The sequence below is a fragment of the Gallinula chloropus genome (genome assembly GCF_964237585.1).
Source record: "Gallinula chloropus genome assembly, chromosome: 10".
Classification (NCBI taxonomy): Eukaryota; Metazoa; Chordata; class Aves; order Gruiformes; family Rallidae; genus Gallinula; species Gallinula chloropus.
Window position 1 is genome coordinate 471722 of NC_140095.1, and position 14483 is coordinate 486204.

The 14483-nt window shown below is 40.6% G+C and overlaps 2 protein-coding genes across 2 annotated transcripts in view; one reads left to right on the forward strand and one right to left on the reverse strand.

Annotated features, from left to right (window-relative positions):
* Positions 1–2573, reverse strand: part of LOC311195133 (nischarin-like) — a gene marked incomplete at its 5' end in the record, with an annotated part of 179710 nt that extends 177137 nt beyond the window's left edge. Inside the window, 2 exons of the mRNA XM_084268470.1 lie at positions 774–869; positions 2424–2573. Of these exons, the coding sequence (XP_084124596.1) occupies positions 774–869; positions 2424–2573 (246 nt within the window). The remainder of the gene's footprint in view (positions 1–773; positions 870–2423) is intronic.
* LOC311195299 (nischarin-like) overlaps positions 1–14483 on the forward strand; it is a gene marked incomplete at both ends in the record, with an annotated part of 539550 nt that overhangs the window by 361091 nt on the left and 163976 nt on the right.

Here is a 14483-nt window from a genome sequence, read left to right on the forward strand (position 1 = left end):
ACCCTTTTTTATTCTCCCCACACTAAGCAAAGCTACTCCTGAAATTATCCATGCTAGAAACACTCCCAGCACCAGCCCACTGAAGTTTCCTTCCCACGCTAAGATGTCAGCAAGTCCCTGACTTGGGGACTGCACTGCAGCTCTGAACCAGCACAGCCTCTCCTATCAGTGAGACAGCAGGCATGTCCAACAAAAGGTCCTGAACCCAACAGAAGGGAACACAGGGTAAGGGCTGTGTGACACAACCAGGCATTCCCACTCTGGAAAGATCTGAAAGGGATGAAAGAGGTTTTGAACACTCCCAGTGGAAGCCCCGTGATCCACACTGAGAGCAGAGCAACGAAAAAATGCCACAAATTCTCAAGCCAGAAGCGCTGCACTCAAGTGAACCTTCTCAAGCAAATTCACATCACTTCAGAAATCCCTGCTGCTTCCCAAACAAGAAGTACTTTGTAATAAGAGCTCCCATTAGAACCCATCTGTTGGAGCTTCACAGGGACAGAAAGCCACCCTGGGGTAGCTTCTGCATACACTGGAAATGACACACATCCTTTGGGAAGACATGCACAAGCTCTTCTGAATATTTACATCTGGCATCCGTATTGCCAAGTCCTGAGAAAAACCCCACACTGTTTCCCAAATAAAACACTCCTCCTGAACACTGCATGCCCCAACCCCAGCACCAAAGCAAAGCAATTGCCAAGCCTGAGAGACATGCACCAGACCTGGCATTTACAGAGCCCCTCAAATTACAGGCAGTAGCTTAGTTGTACCTCTGTTTGATGAAGAGATTTGAAAATTGACAGGTCAAACGGCAACAGATGCTCCTGAATCTTACTGGTTCCAAAAGGTCCCCCTGTTCCAGTGACCTGGTCATCAACAAGGAAGAACAGTCAGTGTACACAACCCAACCTGTGCTCACTTCAGACAGCTGTGCACGGGCAAGAGCACAAGTACAGCAGCTGGGACAGCCACAGCTCCAACCCCTTTGTCAAACACGGGATGATACAGGAAACTCGCAGATTAACTCTTCAGCAGAGAAAACCCAAACCATCAGTTACTCCAGCTAAGTGCTCTGAACTTGAGGCACTGAACTTAAGCTGCCACCTGGTGCTTGTATTTTGTAGCACATGGGGCACTCAAATCCCACAGACAAGACTGAGCAAGGCTTCATCCACAGCTGATCAAGCCAGAGTGGCACTCACTAAACCAGCTTCCCTGAAACACCTGGATCCTCCAGGACAGAACTGTCTTCAATTCCAGCCCAGGGGATGAAGTCCAAGGCACTGACAAGATGGGTTTGAAGAAAGCATTAGACCATCTCATAAAAAGGCATCTAGTTTTCCCATGTGCCCATAGCATTCTGGCCAGAGCACATGGCACCAGTGCAAAAGGCAGGTGGTTGCAGTTCTGGTTGCTGTGAATAAAATTTTGGGAGAAATCTCTTAAGGTTTGGGGTTTTTTTTTTGGTCTTACATATATCTTATAAACTCTGAAGGCTCCCACACACAAGCTTTCAGAAGGGCCAGAAACTCTCAAGTATTTTTCTAAATAATATGCTGTATATAATATTTTTCTAAATCATATGTTCTTCTCCACCCAGAGAATCCTCTGAACAACAGGTTCTACACACAGAGGATGGCAAAGGCAACTGAAGATCCACAGGAATAACAGTAGAGCTGTGGTTTTGCTTTCTAAACTTTCCAAGCCCTCCAGTGCACCTTACCCAAACCACTGCTTCGTTTCATCTTTGAACATACCACACAGTTACAAGGAAATTCTTCATGTAATAAAAGGGCTGAAAAGACACTGACCTGTAGCAAGCAGTGTTAAAAAAGCTACTCAGCACAAGTCTTTGTAATTCACTGATTTGGTAGAAGAACAAAACATCAAACTGGTTCCAGACAAAAGTTCTCTGAGGCCATTTTACATTTGTTCTGTAATGGCATTTTTCCTGGAAATTCTGGGCCACTCATCTCTAAAACTGATGGTTTTGTTAGTTTGGTTTGGGGTTTTTTAAACTTTCCAATACAGTTAAAGGTGAGAAAGGGGACAGGACTTACACACACATGCATGTATGCATCTGTATGCACTGGCCTAGCCATAGTGTTGTCAAAGAATGCAAGGTTGAAATGAATATTTCCTGCCTCCTTCCTGCCTATCAGCACCCAGTAAGGCTCTGTCACAGAAACCCTAGAGGGCACCGCTGAAGAGATGTCATCACATGGCAGAATCAACGTCTTCCTTAGAGAACTATGTTGAAGGTTGGTAGAATAAGCACCTGTTTAACACCCAGCTCTAAATGCTTACAGGTGTTTACTGCCAGTAAAGATCTTGTGCATTCTAACTAGGCTCCAGAAGCATGCCAAGAATCCCATCACTCTGGCAGAAACACCAACAGTACTTGTGCAAACATGGCTCACCTTGAAATACTGGAGTCGACAGGTAAAATCTAGAATATGACCTAGATCAGTTTTGGCATCTCCATTAGCACACGTAGGCTTCCCCTGCAGCAACTGTTGAGTGACAGCATATGGCTGCAAGGGTCTGATGTTGAAGACTTCTCCAGCCATTCAGAGCTGCTCTCCTGAAAAACACAGGATGATGGTATCGAACACAACGCTGCCCCAGTTACCAAAGAGCAAATGGTACCTGCAAAACCTAATGTCAGCGATTTCATCTCTGTCATTTATATTCTAAGCTCATGATTAAGGCACCAAAACAATGTCCTTTTTGCTTCTAAACTAGAAGCACTGAATTCAGATAAATTTTCTTTAACACCAGAATAATCCAAGTGTTCAAACAGGCACTCTCTGCATTCAAGCCTTAAGCTCCCAACGCAACTAATGGCAAATTTCCCTCTTAACAGGGCTGGAACCAAAGTTCATTTATACAACATAGAAATTGCTAAACTTTGAGATATCCCTAAGTTCAATAGCAGCTCAGACTTATTCTAACCAGAAAAAGCAGCACCTACCATCTAACAGACAAACCTGACATCCTTTGCTAAGCTGCTGATGTGCAAAGCTGCAGCATTTTCTTGGACAGTCTGAGGACTTTCACCACACTACCACCAGAGCAAGCTCCCAGGGCAGGAAATGCATTATCTGGCAACATTTTTACAATCCCATTTCTTTCCAGGAACACTAGGAAACAGCATCCAAAAGCCTCCTCTGACAGCATCCCAAGAGCAAATGTGGATTACAGCAGTCAGAATACATGCACACGTGGAATTAACATCTTCCTCCTCTTCCTTTTAAGGACACCAGTTTGACCTGACAGACAGGAGAGCATCGGCTTTCCTGATAAGCAGAGTTCTCCAAAGAGTAAAACTCCCTTTGGCTTCAGTGGGAGCAAGTCCCAGAGTCCAGCTGCACATCACCACAAGGTTCCACTCACATACAGCGGTCAGACATCAATGATTTTGGCACTAGTGAGGCTACAGGCACTACAGAGTCAGGGAACAGTTCTTCAGGACCTTCCTTAAAGTGTTCCACAATTTGCTGAGTGCCCCCTCTGAAGTGGCTTCACCTAAAGTTAATTTTGTGCCAGAACAATCTGAACCACGCTTCACCTATCACCTCAGCCAGCCAGAATCACAGCACAGCATTCAGCCTCCTGTCCCTCAAAACAAAGCCAGCATGGGTTAATCATTTCACATGCCTCCTGCTCCTGGGGAGCCACTTAGAGATGTTGCAGTAGTGCATTTCATTGTCAGCTGTCAGCCTCAGAAAAGCACATCCTTTCATTAACTGACCAGAAGGTCTCATGTTTCCTGAATTCTGGAAGAACAACATTAAGACAGGTGAAGTGATGCATTCAACACACTCTATCAAGGCTCACTGAAATGACACAAACTTCCTGACTGGTTGCACTAAAACATACCAAGGAATTCATCAATTTCTGATTTATTTCCAAAAGCAGCTGTGCTTCTGTGACAGTTCCTCCTCAAATACAGCTTGGATCAAAGCACAAACAGCAGAAAAAGGTGAAGAGGAAGAACAAGTCTCGGTCTGATGTGAAAGGCTCAGATCTCATGGTCTGGAGATTAAATCTCATAGGTATACACATGCATGCACATGGAGGGAACCATCCCCAGTTAAATTCTTGCAGGTTCTTTACCTTTGTGGAGAGTCCCTGTTCACCATCCTCTATCTTCTCTGCCCTTCTGGACCTACACAGTGCTCAACCCCCTTTCTACACACTGACAGCTCCAGGAGGAAAAGAAAAAGTCTGGAAAATTCTCCCTGTGGGAATTTGTTATTTTTCAATCTAAAGGAGCACAAAGGTCGGTACAGGTATTTCCCATACTTCACAAAAGGCAAATGCTCTGTAGAAGTCCAGAAATAGTTCTGAGCTCTTCCAAGAGCTCTCTCTAAGGCTCACAAGAAGAACAAAAAACTATCTGTGATAGTTTAGGCACACACATCTCATTTTAAGGTAGCTGCAAAGGACAAACAGGCATTACAGATCATCATGAAATGAGTATTTGATGAGTTTACTTCACTGACAAACCCCTCATGATTCATGACAAGGAAATAAATCCATGGGCCATCTGCAGCACAGTTCAGCTCATCTGATGAGGCAAACATTTCAGACAAGCACGTTCTTAGTATACCTGAAACCCCACTCACTGAGGATGAACAGTTTGGAGAAGCAGCTCGAAGCTGCATTCCGAACAAAATCCAACAGTTCTGTTATTGGATAAAGCCAGTTACACTCACCTGGCATGCAGAGATCTGACTGAAACCCAGGCTCTGTGTTCCCTTCATCATCTGGGGGACACAGCAGAATTTTCCTACATTTATAATCGAAACAAGGTCATGACGTGGAGTATTGTAGCCCACAGAAAAGGAGCTCTAGTCCTCTGTCAGACCTACAAGAGGCCTCTGTCTTCGCTCTCTTATATGCACCAATCCCACAGAAATCCATTGTTTGCAGGTGTCTCTGAACAGCAGCTTCTGGGTACTCAATTATTTTCTTTTAAAAGCTTCTATCTGGAAGTTAAGAAACCAAATCTAAGATGACAAAGTATAAGACACTGCAAGGAAGTAAGCACCCCCATATCACTGCACACCCCTGTTCAACACCAAAGCAACAATAAGGTTGTACACTGCTGTCACATCCAACTGCTGCTCTTTGCCAAGCCAGACACAGCTTTCCCCTGGAACACAAAGGCTGCAAAGCACTTGTAGTGTATTTACTGTGGTTATTTCTACACCAGTTTAGTTCCATTAACCTAGGGAATAAGATTAAATAATCCCTACTGGAAATGCTACAAATAAGAATAGACAAGAAAAAAAATAATCACAGAATCCCAGGCAGCTTTGGGCTGGAAAGGACCTTAAAGCCCATCTGGTTCTAACCCCTTGCCATGGGCAGGGACACCCCCCACCAGCCCAGGGTGCCCAAAGCCCCATCCAACCCGGCCTTGAACCCTGCCAGGGATCCAGGGGCAGCCCCAGCTTCTCTGGGCACCCTGTGCCAGGGCCTCATCACTGTCCCTGGGAAGATGATTTTTTTCCCATAATACCCAATTTAACTCTCCCCTCCTCCAGCTTAAGAACATTCTCCCTTGTCCTGTCCCTCCCTGCCCTTGTCACCAGTCCCTCTCCAGCTTCCCTGTAGCCCCTTCAGGGACTGGAAGGCCGCTATAAGGTCTCCCCAGAGCCTTCTCTTCTGCAGGCTGAACCAGCCCAACTCTCTCAGCCTGCCTCCATAGCAGAGGTGCTCCAGCCTTCTCTGGCCTTGCTCCAAGGGCTCCACACCTGTCTTGTGCTGGGGACCACTGAGCTGGATGCAGCATTGCAGGGGGCGTCACTCCAGATCAGAGGGGCAGAATCCCCTCCCTTGACCTGCTGGTCACACTTCTTGTGAAGCAGCCCAGGGGACAGTTGGCTTTCTGGGCTCTAAGTGCACACTGCCATGGGTGAAAGTTGAGGTTCCTTCCTGTCAGTGTTGCGCTGATCCAGAGCTTAGATATCATACTTTAGCTTGATGGACCTTTCTTTCTCAGGAAAGTACTTAACAGGTGACTGAAAATAGGATGCAGGCTCTCTCTTCACAAGCAGTCACATGGGGGTGGAAGTTACACCAAGAGATGTTTTAGTTCAATGCAAGAAATACATTTCTTTACAGTGATTTACTTGACCAACCTTCCCAGGGACGTGTCAGAGTCCTCATAACTGGAGGCTTTAAAGATGCAAAAGGAACATCCATCTCCATGCCAATCTGGTTATGATGATGAGATACTTGGTAGATAGAGGTGAGAGGCTCCCTGAATCAGCCACAAATCAGTAGGCTCAAGCTGGTAAGTACTACTGGGGTGCTGTCACACAGCTTGTGTTTAAGACAGATCAATCATGCCAGTCTGCAAAAGAGCACACAGTCACGTCCTCTGAGCCCTTACAATATGCTTGAGTGGAAGAGAACTGTATGCTTCAAGGTTGTAGAAGACACAGGCAAGGCATGTTACATGGGATCGTTGAGGATGGGCCTAGGAGAGCTTCATGGAATTAAAGAGATAAAACTAGGGAGAAATAGGAAGACCTGTCAGAATTTAATTTATTATTTAGTATTATTTCTACCTTTATTCCAAATGAAGTAAAAGAACAGCACAAAGCACAAGGAATAAAGTAAAAGCAACAAGGTTTCCACAGCTAGTTTAAGACAGAGTGCGTTATGAGTTCTGCTCCCTGCCAAGAAACCAAAATTATATATTGATGTACACATCCTTGCTTTTGCAGGAGTAGGATTCTGATGAGCATAAAACATCAGTAGCAGTGAACTGTGTAGGCAGGATGACAGTGTGTCATTTTTGAATTCTTGGTAAACAACTACAGATGCTGACCTCTTGTATACATGAAAATAAATCCCCATGTCTAAGGTATAGAGGAATCCTTCCTGTGGAAGCAGAACTGGTCTCATCACGTAGTAACATCATTATTTTGAAAAAGTTAAATTACTTTTTGATTTACAAGATGAGAGGCCAAAAAGGAATCTCACAAACCGTTACTTTTTCAGAAGCTATAGCTCAGAAATAGTCAAGTGGAATGTTTTTTTAATTTCTATTAATTCCACATTGAATCCTGTACATCCAATTTTAGCCTAGCGCATTTTTACAGCTGAATGTACAGCTGGGACCTCTGGAAATAAGAGCTTTTATTATGGAAATGCTGGCATAGTTTTAGCTAGGGTCGGCACACGTAGCCTACTGTAATGTGCTTTAAAACTTGAGATGGAGACCAGAAGTCTGAGGCTTAACAGTAGCAAACCCTGTATGCCTGAAACACAAGCCTCCCCAAAAATGTCATGCAAGACTGCTGCTCCTGGCATAACTCTCATTGAGTTAAAAGGTCAAAATGAACCTCATTGTGCTTGTTTAAAAAGTAGACGGTAACAGGAAATGTATTGATTTGCAGATACAAATAAAAATTTTCAGAATGAGAAGATGTTGAAGAGCATAACAAGTCACACCTGGGTACATATGAAACTATGTGATTGGTTAAAGAAAATTTAGGTGTGTTAAAATGGGTAAATGCTAATATTTTGAAACTGCTGATTTGGTTACTGACCAAAGATTCCTCAGCCAAAAAAAAAAAAAAAAAGAAAAAGAGTAGTGGAATGTCAAAGCACTTTAATTTCTATGTCTGCATAATTTTATACTAACAGGTGAGACAGTCTGGTCAGGATGAGACGATGGACTGATACTGCAGCAAATGATCTGAGAAAATGAGTTCTCTTTGGCAAGGTTCATAAGGCAGTTGTAAAAATGCCTGATCATCTCATTAATGTGGGTTTAAAACGAGAGTTCAGGATTACGAGTATAAAAAGTGTTGATTATCAGATAAATGGAGTCAGATGGACAATGACGTCCCTTCTCATTTTTACTGTGTTTAATGGCAAGTGACTTTGCACACATTTTCTACATATGAATACAGTCCTTTCATTTTCTATCCTTTCTTATTTCTCACTTTATTCCTTATCTTCCTATTTCTCATTCACCTTCTCCTACGCTTCTCAGCTCAATGCAGCTGTTCATTATGTCTCCCTCCCCCGGTCATTTCACACAGGATAAATTGACACTCTGAGCTCTGCGTTAGTCTGCCATCTCCAGATGCACAAACGCTTGCCTAGCTGGGGCTGGGTAACTAGTAACACACTAGTGCTGGTGTGGACATGGTCTAAATCTAGGAGGATAATCCTTGATCTCTCCCACAGCTGTTACTGGAGGAGAAATGCATTTTCTTGCAATTCTGATGATTGTTTTTGCAAGTGATTACTGCACAGAGCTGTGGAGTGTCTGTTTCCAATTCAGGCATTTGAATAAAGGAATAATGAGAATAAATGCAGAATAGATTTTGGGGAATGCTTTCATGTATACTAAGTGAAGTGTTTGGTCTGAGAAACCTGTCACCCATCCTAAATGTCCACATGGACATCACCTAAACTTCATTAATTTATCTTTACCTTTTTTCTATCCAAGTTTTACCCAATTCTTTAAGACATTTATGATTTCCATGCAGGGAAATTCAGGTCCTTTGGATTGTCCCAATGCTTCCTGGTACAATCTGTGATATAAAAATTCTACAGTTTTGTAGTTAAAATTTCCCATTTTTTAAATCCCTGTCCTGGTTTCAGTCAGGATGGAGTTCACTTCATTTGTAGCAGCGGATGGAATGCTGTGTTTGAGAGTTAAAATGAAAACAGTGCTGATAACACCCTGATGTTTTTAGTTGCGGTCAAGCAGTCAAGGACTTTCTCAGCTCTTCATATTTCTCTATTAATGAGGAAGGAGGGGACAAAGCCAGGACAGGTGACCCAAATTGGCCAAAGAGAGTATTCCATGACTATTACGTCCTGCTCAGTATAAAGGGGGGCTGATGGGAGGAGGAGCGGGGCGGCTCCAGGATGCGCGGTTTTGGGGGGATGATCAGGTTCCGGGACGGCTCTGGGTGGCACGGCCTGAGCTGTGGGTTGGGTGAGACACTGCATTGGGTATCAACAGCTTCATATAATTTTGCTCTAAAGTCCTGTTAGCTTTGTTATATTGTACCTTTCTGCTATTCTAGTAAACTCTCCTTATCCCAACCCACGGGCTTTTGGTTTCTTGGTTTTGGGTTGTTATTTGCCCCTTCCTTCTCCCTTCCCTTTCCTCACCCCCGCCACACACCTCTCCCCCTCCTCTTTTCCTTTAAAGAGCAGGCAGCTGCGTGGATATCAGCTCTCAGCCAGGGTGAAACCACGACAATCCCTTCATCAGAACCACAGTTTCTGCTCTGAATTGATCAGTTTTGATTGGTTATCGTCAACAATGTAGAGATTTCTGCTTGCTCAAAATAGTTTACACCAACACATATAAGTATATATATGTTCTTCAGGCCTTGTTAACATGTCATTTAGAACTCACAAATATGCGTAATGTATTGCAGACATCATTTATGTTCAAATCTTAATCTTAAAGAAGTATAGATTTGCTTAATATTTTAAAATATCATGTATTATACACTGAATTTTACCTATGTTTTCCCAGTTTCAAAGTGTAGCACCTGTTGTAGGTACACTGTGGACCTGGAGGAGATACTGTTTTGAAAGGCTGTAGCAGATGAGCCTTTCTATGGGAGCATTTACACTCCCTTTTTGATCACTGCTTCCCAGAATCTTCTAGAAACTACAAAATGTATTTTAAAAATTAATCATTAGAAAATACTGATGTAAAACTGAAGGTCATAGTTGTGTACAAATTAGTGATAATGAAATCATCAAGTGTGCAGATTAGATGTTCAACAGTGGTAGTTGAACCCCAGTGAGCTCTAGAAGTAAAATAATGCACATTAAAGTGTTTGAATCAGCATGAACAAAAAATGGATGGTCACTCTGGTACCCCTTAGCATAGATTCTCACTAGGCAATAGGTCAGCAGTAAAACAATTCCCAAGAAACCTCAACTTTCTAAATCAGAACTTTTTAGCTAAGTGTATAAGATTAGTACAAGTTATACAGGTTTGCAAATAATGGATATGGGAAATTTATCATGTTTATATTATATCTGAGGAGAGGTGGACAAGCATAAATGTCATGAAGAATATATTCTGAAGTGAGAAATATTTTTAAATAGTGGATTTTTATACACACAGCATGAAAAGAAGTAAAATGGTATGAAACCAGATTTTATATATCTTGTTGTACAATGAGCCAGTAAAATCAATGGTATTTGGCAAATATGTGTGTATGTGTGCATGTGATTGGCTTAAATATATGTTCAGGTATTTGGGTGAGAAGCCTCGTTTGTGCTTGCCAAAAGCTACATAAATCCCAGCTCAGGTACAAGATGAAGATGGTGGAGCCAGTTTTTCCAAGCCAGAGAAGTTGGGTGCTTATTTTAGCCTGGAATGATTTAAAAAGTGACACTACATCAGTACTAAAAGAATGCTAAAGCAATATAGCTAGAGTCAGCATCTCGTCTTGGTTATTCCCAGTTGAAAAGTGCACTGATAACAAAGAAAGGGAAAGTTACTTACCAATAACCAATTTCTTTTGAGCTATCTTGTACGCATATCTTGCTTTGCAAGTGATCATTTACTAAGGCTCTTGAAGTCAAGGACTTTTTTTCCCCCCCTTCTTTTGCACTATCTAGAGAGATTACATATTTTCCAGTCTCTGTACTCATTTCATTCTCAGACATGAAAGACATGCCTGCAGTAAGACCTTCCCTTAGCTATCAACTACATGTTTCTCCAACATAAAGAGACTTCCAGAGAAAACACAGGGAGATCTGGAAGTGAATGCATGAATCTCAGAAGAATCTCAAGCACTGTTAAATATCCCTTTCTTATTTGAGTGTTTGCTTCATGAACATTCATGCCCTCTTGTGTGTTTGTAGGAAGATGTTTAGACTCTCCGGTGAAGACTGGCTTAACTTCTGGACATTCATTCATAGAATTAGTCTGAGGTTTAGAAACTACTCTCCTGGCTGCTGATATTCATTCATTTCCTTTTGAAGGTAGTGAGCAAGATACTTCACTGGATATATGCAGGTCTATAGATTTTGAATGATTGCACTTCCTTGTTGAATCAATAATGCACAATTAATGTTTCATTTTCCTCAAGAATTCAGGAAATCAGATAGAAGTTTAAACCCAGTTCTTATTTATTTAGAATCTAATTTATCATATATGAACTCAGTTCCAATATTTTCTTTCATAGCCATTAAGAAAAACAAATACCCACATAGGTAAGAACTGAGACGGAATCAAATCTTTTAACCATTTTAATGTATCCAGTTTGGTATCTTTAAATGTAAATATATTTACATATATATTTGTTGCACAAATGATATGGACTTGTTCTTTTAGTTAATTGAGAAGTATTTATCACTCATTTTGTCTTATATGAATTGTGTTCAGTAATTCCATAGAAATGTTTCCTACAATTTCAAGCTTCTGAGCAGTTTTTAAATAATTATAATTTGATTAAGCCATCACCTTGGCATATTCCTTCCCTAACTGGAATCCTCTGCTCTCAATGACATAGGGCAGGGATACAGGAGAGAACATTTACTCATAGGTTAATAAAAAAACTCAAGATCTGACATTTTGTGAACTATCAACTTCAAAAATTGTTTTATGACATTGGGAATGCAGTAGTTACACTTGGCTTCAGACTAGTTCAAATATTAGACCTTAATATGACAGTATCGCTAACTTTTTTTAGGTTTCTCAAGATGTTCCTAAAATTCATACTTACACGTATGGTCTTCACACAATACACATAAAATTTTATTTTGTTTAAATTCAGACTCCCTGTAGCCTGGTTCCAAAGACCCAATGCCTGTTTGCAGCTGGAGTGCATTACGTGATTCCATCTTCTACTTCAGTTTAATATAAAAAACCCCTGTTACAAAAATCCAGTTTAAACTTTCTAGGAAGTCTTCACAATGCCAAACAAAACACAGTAAATGGGAAACTTCCTTAAATTACATTGATACTTCTGTCTCAAAGACTGTTTAGGTACACACAATGTAACTCTGCAGAATGAATTCACATGAATTTTAGTCCATTATGCATATATTAGTCTGATTCATGCATTTCTGTAGCTTCTAGGGTAAGAAGCTATTTAAAGCTTACTTTTCTGGAAAAGGGTTTGTCTTTTCTCAGCTAGCCACATTTCTGTATATCTCTGTGTTTCACTACGCTGTGGTACAGTATAGGGTGAAGGTTAAGCCCTAAAAGTTACTGAAATGCATTGTGTCAGTGAGAGAATACTCTCGTTACTAGAAACTAGGCACTTTATTTTGTTGCCTTTATTTCAGGCAGTGTGAAACTTGGGGTTTTGAGTTGCTGTTAAAAGCTACACAAATTCTTTTAATTAAATAATTATTTTGCTGATAGTATCCAATCTGATGTATGGCTGAAAGTTCAGCCGCCATTCAGGGTTGAAGCCATTTTGTCCTTAGTGTTAACCTAGTTTTCATAACTTTTTCACTGTGGTAGAGTTAGCTCAATGAGAGGAGAATATCTGTAACAAGTAGACAGTATTCCAGATTACAGATCAAATCTGATTAGCTCAGAGTAATTACTTTGAAATATTTTTTGGGTTTTATCCATTTTTTTATCCCCAGATAAAAAATGTATTTCTTTGTCCCGGAATCTAGCAATGGCAAGGACAAAAATTACACAAACCCCAGTGATGCTTGCAGTAGGCAGCAATGAAGGAAATGTTTTCACTAATTTGAAAATAAAATAATGAGCAAGACCTTATTTGATGTTTTGGTTAGAAGACCACATAGTATTTAGGGTTTTATTAACCATATAATTCCGCTAATATCCAATATTCAACTCAGGCCTCAATATTATATAAATGACTTTGAACTTCATGCCTCAAATTTATAAGATAAAATATACAAACAACCATGAGACCTCCAAAAAGTTAACTCAAATTATATTGGAGTCAAGATTTCTTTACTGTTTCATAATCTGTCTTTGCCATGTTGCTTCTGATTGTGGCCACCGACTTGACCTGCTGTCACTCAGACAGTCTTCAGACTGTCTGGGGGTGTTTTTTATCATTTTAATCACAGGGCATTATCGAAAATATTTGAGTGTAGATGAAAATGAAATGTTTTGTGGATTGTATCAGCTGACCATATTGTAATTGTAAGAGGTTCTAGGAAATTTTAGTTTTTCCTAAAATATCATAGTTTTTCTGATAGTAATGTTTATTTTAATTGTACTTGTAATTCTTTCTTCATCAGTTGAAAGACTTCAAGATAAAATCACCATGCACCCACAGTTACAGATTTTTTGTTTTTACAGGATTGTAAAGAAAAGATATATGGGGTTTTTTTGGTAAAGGTCCTAAAATGTATTTTCTATAAGTCAAGAACACTGACTAGTACTTAGTGGTTTTTTAAGATATTAGAGATCTTAGTCCCTCCATACAGTTGTCATGCCTCAAAAGTCATGCATCTCCTCTAATTCCCCAGCACCTGTCTCTCCTGACTAATCATCACCCGTGAATGGGCAATTACTGTATTTTAAAAAACAAAAGCCTTCTTTATACAATTACTGGGTGCTCCTTAGTCATACCTGTGCAACTTGTTTTTCAGGGGGGGTATTTCTGAAGCTTCCCTCTGCCTGTAAACATCTGACAATATAGTAGGAGGATCTCTAACAGGAGGACTGTGACTGTTTCTGTGCTCAAAATCTATTTCATGGAAGCAATTTATTTTTTTTTCCATTTAAACTAATTGAGGCCTTTGTGAGAATTCCACGACACAATCTCATGAAAAAATTGACTAAGGGAGGGAAAACAAAACCTGTGATAAATGGTAAATTTCTGTATATGTTAAAGGTCATAATATGGTTCTGGGGGATGGTTCTCATCTTGATAAACAATTCGGAAACATGAAGAACTTGTGTAAGAGCAGAGTAACTTCAGAAAGAGGGAATTGAAAGAGAACCATGATAAGATTCAACATCAGCAATTTCAAAGCCTAATGAAAATATTTTCCTATTTGTCAGATAAAGTGACGTTATCCTTTTACTCAAAGCACCTTGTTGTACCAAGGTACCATGATCTAACTCTACTGGAGTCTAGAATGCCTAGTCACAAACACCAAGCCTCTACTCAGCCAGATGTATGCAAGATCCCTTTTGGAAGCCACGTGCATATAGTAATGCCCTGTACTCAAGATGTCTTACTAAGAACTGCAGTGGCTGTTAGTTTCCAGGATAAAAGCTGACTTGTGTTGCTAAACTCAGGATGCTTTTACCAGAGACCAAAACCATTGAAAGGGGAAATGTCAATCATCTGGATGATCCAAATTTTATTCATGGCACCTGCAAGTCTCTTTCAAACCACATAACATCACTTCCCATTGACAAATATTAACAGCTGAATAAGAATTGAAATGGGAAAACATGGGAAAATTATGATCTTGGGAAGTCAGAAACATTTGGCAATTAACTAATTTAGGACTTTTGA